Below are 7,504 nucleotides of genomic sequence, written 5' to 3'. Positions count from 1 at the left end.
AAAAAAAAGAAACAGATTTCTGATTACATCCATGAAATAGAAAAGCAAAAAAATCACCTATTTGATCCAACACTTCCCCCCAAAATTAAATCTGCCAATAACACACGCTCGAAATAACAATCCATATGTTTCTCTCTACAATAACAAAACCCATAACTTTCATAAAAATTTCTTCAAAAAAGAAAATCCAAAAAATTACATATTTGATCAACACTTCTACCCAAAATCAAATAGGCAAACAACACACGACCACATGATAATAAAAAAATTTTTAAAAAAATGCAAACTTTAAATCAAAATCAAAATGTACCACCAAAAACTAAAACAAATCCACAAACATCACACAAATGAAACATGAATCCATATACTTTTGTTCACAAAAACATAGTGTATCATCAACCATGGGAAGAGAACGAAAAAAAAAATTACAACTTTAAAGCAAGACCAAAATGCACTACCAAAAATCAAAACTTCCATCAACCACCACCACAATACCACGGAAAAAATATAGGAAGAACACGGAAAGGCAACCCAAATGCCATTTTATATATTACTTTTCAAAAAAAGGAAGTGCATCATCAACCATAGGATCAAACCGAAAATAATAAAAAATGTAAACTTCACAGAAACTAAAACAAATCCACAAACATCACACAAACTAAACAGGAATCCATACACTTTTGTTCATAAAAACATAGTGCATCACCGACCACGGGACGAGAACGAAAAAAAAATGTAACCTTTAAAACAAAACCAAAATGCACCACAAAAAATCAGAATTTCCATCAACCACCACCACAATAATACCACGGAAAAAATACATCAAGAACACGGAAAGGCAACCCAAATGCCATTTTATATACTGTTTTTTTAAAAAAAAAAGTACATCATCGACCACGGGACCAAAGCGAAAATAAGGAAAAATCTAAACTTTAAAACAAAACCAAAATGCACCACCAAAGACCCAAAAAAACACACAAAAAAAAAGGTCTGAAAGAGCCAAACAAGAAAAACCAAACTGCAACTCCTTCAAACCCTTCCAAAACCAGTAAAAGACCACAACTTTCAACCCATAACAACATCTCCACTAAAACAAAACAACCGTAATGACCCATAAAAAGTCCTCGAAAAAGCCAAACAGAAATAACCAAACAGCAATTCGTTCAAATCCTTCCAAAATCAGTAAAAAAAAACCGCAACCTTCAGCCCATAACAACATCCCAAACCCAAACAAAACAATCAGAAAGACCTACAAAAAACCCACAAAACAATCAGAGAACCAAAGGCCCTTGCTCTTCGACAAGCACCACCGAAAACAACATTTATGCACAAAAGTAGAAGTAAAGATCAACAGCAGAGAAATAGAAGTAAACACCGAGAGCCATACTCAGAGAACGAAAGAGAAGAAGAAGACGAAAACCTAGAGAAACCAAGAGACAAGACCAAAGACAATGGATGGACGAAATGAAAGGCAACCCAAACAACCCACCTAAATATCTAACCCGAGCGAAAAGACAAATAAGACCCCTAATGCACGAAAACAAACCGTAATAAATCCAAGGACAAAAAAAAAAGAACAAAATGACGGAAGGGAAAAAAACGGAGTGGGAAAATTACTGTAGCAACACTGTAGCTCGCCGATCCCCGCTTATATAATAACTATAGATATATATAGATCATGAAAACTTGCAAAATATAAACAAGCACTTTCTACGGACGTGCTGATTGACATGCATGCTAAATGTGCAATAATAATGGTTGCAGAACAAGTCTTTGATGGTATTGGCTATGGATCCTAAAAGCTTAGGCCTTGTTTGGTGAATTGTTTTTTTCAAAAATTACATTTTTAATCAAAACCTCTTCAATTATAATATATATATATATATATATATATATATATATATTTATAACCTCTTAAAACTTTCCAATCAAAATCATTTATCTAGATTTTAGTGTAAATTAAAGAACACAAAAATAAAATCACACCCTTAATTTTCTGAAATGGGATGATATCATGATATATGGGTTCGCAATTCACGGGCACGCAGATAAGGCTGTTTTTGCACAAATGCCCAATGAAGGACTCAAACCAGTTATATCACATTTGTAGGTTTATTATTTGTTTGTACCCAAGCCTGTTTGCTAGAACTTCTACGCCAATATCTTAGTTTAATGATCCATCATTTTAATATTTCATCAAATTAAAAAGGAACACTTCAGATCTTCTTGGCCAAGCTGGGATGTTTGATGAAGTAGAGGCCATAAGAATATGAAAATGAGACCATCTGAGGTTCTCTTCTTGAAGATTGTTCTGTTCATGGCGTGTTGAACTGGGTGAATATGTGCAGTGCTGTTATCAAAATGTATATGAAGAAAGTTCCTGGATGTACTTCAATTGAGGTGGATGTTGTTGTTTATTAGTTTCTTGATGGTGGTAAATTGCATCATCTGAGCAAATATATCTATAAAATGCTGGGCGAAGTTGATAGTACTTTGGAGATGTCTGGATTGGATGATGCATCTCATGAGGTGGCTTTAAAGATGGTTCTTGCTCATGTAACGATTATTTGTAAAATGATGCGAGTTGAAATACATAACATGTGTAAATCAAAGACAATTTCCATTCAGGTAAGCTGATCATTGGATACAGACTGCTCTTAAAATGGAACCTCATCTGTATTTATTTATTCAGATAACGGGTTGTTTACATAATAAAGTGGCTTACAACAACAGTGTAAAGCCATAAGAGTGATTGGGATTTATACATCATTCTTAGAGAGTTGCTGGAAGGAGTTCCTCCTAGCAGTGGCCAAGACTGTCTTGTCAGCCACTATGAAATATGCAGCTCCTGCCACTAAAAGTGAATAACAATTTCCATTAAGAATAAGTAATGACTATGATAACAATTAACCAGGAAATAATATATTGATAAGGAGGGTGTGATTTAATGGTAACCTGTGGAGATTATGAGGGCTTGAGCAGTGTGATTAAGATTGGCCCTTGCCCAAGGCAGCATCCTCGCACTAGCCACCTGCATAAAAAGCATTGTGTGAGTGAGTAAATGAGAGGATTTCAACCCAAAATGAAATACTCGGGGGTTTACAAGCAGTTTATGTATCTTTGAGAATAACCAATCTCAGAAACAGATTGCTAAAGAATGGTTGTATCTTTGAAAAAAACTGTGACAGTAATGAGAAAAGGAGTCTTACAGTTGGAATGGCAGTGGCAATACTAGCAATAACTGCTGCCTTAGCTCCTGCTATTACACCCTCTGCTTATCCATTAAAGATGGGGAAAAAAAAAAGGGTTTAAAATCAGGTTATAATGCTGATGAAAGTTTTCATAAGTGCTAAAGTGATATTATCATATTTTCTAGCTAAACCATCAACAATCTCATTCATCAGATCCGTCAAATTTCCTTCTAACAAGACAGTGATTTACTAAGCTAAGTTTTCTCAGAAAACATGGAAAGGAAGGGAAAAGCGATGACCTAGGATCTATGAGTATGGTCCCTCACCACAGAAAGGGTGCTCATCTTTATGCATGAAAAGGGCCTCTAGCTAGGTGCTATTCATTGTATGGGGACTTGGAATACAAAATACTTAATCACTTGTGATGCAGAACATAATGAGATCACATGACATGCAAATCCTTTATATGCACTACATGATAGTCGGCCATAAAAAAAGGGAGATCAAGTGCTACATCAAAAGTAAAGCAGAGATACCATGAGAACAGCGCTTGGCCATGGCCAGCTTTTGGTCTAGAGAAGCCAGGCTATTCCTCTCCAGAGGGGACTCAGCCACATTTTTTGCCATTTTATGAGAGAGCAATTGAAAAGACAAATGACACTGAAAGAAGTTAGCAGAGAAGATTGAAGAGGTTTGAAGGTTTGAGATGAAGGTGTTTGTTTGTGAGAATTGCTCGGGTATTTATAAGAGGATTTGGGAGTAGTGGATGAGAGACCAAGGGAAGAGCCTCAGGAGGTGTTGAAAGTTTGATGGTTTCATCGTTTAGTCCAATGTCAGAGCCACTAGTTTTCACTTCTCACTTCGGTTTCTGTTATGTCGGTTAATTTTTGTTTCTTCATTTCCCAAAAACGCCTTGTCTTTTTGCAAGTCTTGTAGACACGTGTCTTATAATAGACAAATGGATTCGATTTCAAAATGAATCATTTTTGCCATTTTAGTCAAAATGAATCCCAAGACATATCCAAAATGAAAATGAATCATTTTAGTCATTTCGCTTATTTTAATTTACTCAAGGACAACACCTTTTTTGGTTAATTAATTTCAGAAAGTCTTGTCTTGTTAGGTAAAAAAACAGAGAGGGCATCGTTGAAAATGTTACCACTTATATAATAAGGAAAATGCTAGTGGAGCGTTTTAAATTTTTTTATCGTTTATATATTTTAATTTTTTTTATTTTTTTTACTTAATAATTAAGAAATTGATTATTAATGAAATTATATTTTTTATTTTTTTAATAATTAAAAATACTTTAAAAAAAATAACAATAAATTCCTACAAGAAATGAGGGTTCGTAAAAATGCAGAAAACAAGGGGTGCTGGTCACATTATCCAACATATCTAATCGTGGTTTAGACTGACGCCAAAACCCAGTATAATGGCATCTCAGTATCTTGTAACCTTTATGGAGATTGCAGGAGCCAGTGGTTTACGCCAAAGCTGTCCTCGAAAACCATGGGCAGCCTTTGAGTACATCAGAACATGTGCTTTGGTGCTTTGCACTTTTTAAAGGTTCAAACGTTCATGGGATTGAGACACTTGTCCAGAACTAAAGGCTCGGATTTTCTATTCTGTTTGTTGATCTGATGTTGCAGACAGAACTCAGACATGTTTGATGGGTTTCTTGTGTGTGTTTTTGAAGCTCACGGTTTCTCATTGGGTTGGTATACGTACTCAGAACAATAATATTGGCTTGCTCAAATAAAAAATTGATTAAAATTTACATAATTAATATAAAAAATATTACAATTTAGATTGGTCAAATCTAAAATAAAATAAATTTTTATTATAATAATTGATTAAAGATAAAGAATCACAATTGATTCATCAAATATTAAAATAATAATTTCTCACTCCAAGTAAATATTAAAATATTAATTTTTCACTCCAAGTAAAAACAGATAAAATTTTAGATGAGTTTAATCAAATATTTTTTGTTATTAGCATTAAATCACTTTTGAAAATATGATTTTTTAATATTAATTTAATTAGAATATAATTATTATTAATATTAAATTGATAGAATTATAAAATGTAATACAAATAAATTAAATAAAAAATTATTAATTTAATAATATTTATTATTATATAGAGAGTGAAACGTAAATAGCTAATCTAATGTAGAGATTGAATTTAAATAGAATAGACCAAGTCAATATGCTCAAGTAGGATTTGACCGTGCTGCACTCCTACTAGGCTACTCCCGGTGCTCATTTGCTGAACTTTGATAAAGTTTGTTTTTTCAACGGATTTCATATAATTACCCGTAGAAGAGAATAACTTTTTATACGTAAAAGCTTGAGTTTGGCCTCCGATCAGTTGCTAGGCTACGTTTTGGATGTTGAAACGATTTAAATTCAATTATAAATAGTAATATTTTGTGAGTTTTATTGATATGAGTTTTAACTTTTTAAATTAAAATATATAAAGTAGGTTGAATTTGAAATGAGTTGAAATTTGTTATGGAAAGTTGAAAAAATAATAAGTATCATCAATGATTAATTTGAGAAGAGTTCAGTTGAGTTTGGTTCAACAACCAAACATACTAATCAAAATTCCTTTGTTGAATTTGGATGGGTCAATATTCTTTCTTTCTTGGTTCTTTATGTTTAGATGTATGAGAATTTATCAATGCCAAGTTGGTAATTGGAATGAGAGGCGTCGTTATAGTTTCGGACGCCAAAGAAGGAGACATTGGATAATGAGAACGAGAATAGCTTTGATACTCGAGTTAATAAGTGAAGAAGGTTTTTATTATATGATAATTTTCAATGAAAAGCATAAAGAAAAAAGATCAGCTTCCCTTATTCTTATGGTTTTGTACGTACGTAGTTGCAAATCCTCTTCTTCGAGTTCTAAACTAAACACCCGTGAGACATTGAGACCTCCCATCTTTATCGACTGCCAACCTTTGGGTATGCAGAATCCTTAACATGACACATTGACTATACTTGTTTGGTTTAGCTCTTAACTCGGATTGCTGGGCGCTATGTGATCTGTTAGGCCCTCGTCAAATTGAAACGAGTGTTCTTATGTTCCATCACCTTGGGATTAGGGGTGTCGATCGTGTTTGAAGTTGTTTTTGTATAGTATAAGTCATGAATATTATGTTATATAACTTATATTTATTGTGGACTATAAAAGTTTAAAGTCATCAATTGTTCCAAAAATTTAAATTGATAGAAAGAGATAGATTTTATTATTTATTTTATATCTTAACACTCTCTCTCACGTATAGGCTAGACTCCTCCTCAATAGATGGCTCAATACGTAGAATATTTAATTAAATGAGATAGACTATAAAGTCAGGATTCGAACTCAAAATATCTACTCTGATACTATGTAAAATTATCAATTATCTCAAAAGTTTAAGTTGATAGAAAGATATAAATTTTATTATTTATTTTATATCTTAACACATACATCTTATATAGTTGAGTTTATAATGGAATGGACTAAAAATATTAACCATGAGGAAGCGCCTTCTCTTACCCAAAATATAATAGAGTCAGTTCAGTGACTTCTATTACCTTGCTTTTGCCAGGAACAGAAAGAAGTTTTTCATCTCTCAAAATCATCATTACCAACAGCTACCTCAGAGTACACAATGGACATGGGTTCTTCAAGTCATGTTGGTTATTTTTCAAACCTTTCACTTACACGCTGTGAATGAAATAACATAGTTTGAATAAAAAAATTTCTAACAAATGGTACGAGAGCCACTCGTATTTATTCATACCCGTGTAGTTTTGGCGCTCAATGGAAGGTTTTTTTACGTTTTTTTTATTTTTTTGATTCATGTTTTGATCTATTTTCGTAAAATAAAATTACATATTAATAAAAAAAAATTAATAATTTGAAATATTAAATAATCAAATACCAATATTAATATTATATTCCAATAACAAAAGTATATATAAAATTAAATAATTATTAAATTTAAATATAAAATTTATTTCTATTATATTGATTGATTGCGAGTTGACCCGCAATTAATATTTTATTAATAAATTCTTATTAGGGCAACCCGTTTTGACGAAACTCATTTATACTAAATTCAAATTCACTTATTTCGTGCAAGGTGAGAATTTCATTGATATGGAACTCCGGAACTTTGATATATTGTTTGTCACCCTTATTTGGCTCTTGGCCGGAATGTTGGACTTCGCGTGATTTATCCGGGTGTAATTGTATTGAATGTTCTGTATTTATATCTTATTGTGTTAAATGCCTTTATCATGTTACACATAATATGA

General features: G+C 32.5%; 1 protein-coding gene across 1 annotated transcript; it reads right to left on the bottom strand.

Annotated features, from left to right (window-relative positions):
* Positions 1–2,603: 2,603 nt before the first annotated feature.
* LOC121251541 (early nodulin-93-like) lies at positions 2,604–3,956 on the bottom strand. Its single transcript, XM_041150812.1, has 4 exons — positions 3,728–3,956; positions 3,210–3,271; positions 2,956–3,031; positions 2,604–2,854 (listed from the first exon to the last, which is right to left on the bottom strand). Exons 1-4 carry the CDS (start codon positions 3,816–3,818, stop codon positions 2,760–2,762), a joined length of 324 nt encoding a protein of 107 aa, XP_041006746.1. The 5' UTR covers positions 3,819–3,956; the 3' UTR covers positions 2,604–2,759.
* Positions 3,957–7,504: the final 3,548 nt, after the last annotated feature.

This window comes from Juglans microcarpa x Juglans regia, chromosome 2S (genome assembly GCF_004785595.1).
Source record: "Juglans microcarpa x Juglans regia isolate MS1-56 chromosome 2S, Jm3101_v1.0, whole genome shotgun sequence".
Classification (NCBI taxonomy): Eukaryota; Viridiplantae; Streptophyta; class Magnoliopsida; order Fagales; family Juglandaceae; genus Juglans; species Juglans microcarpa x Juglans regia.
This window is presented reverse-complemented; position numbering and strand designations above follow the sequence as displayed.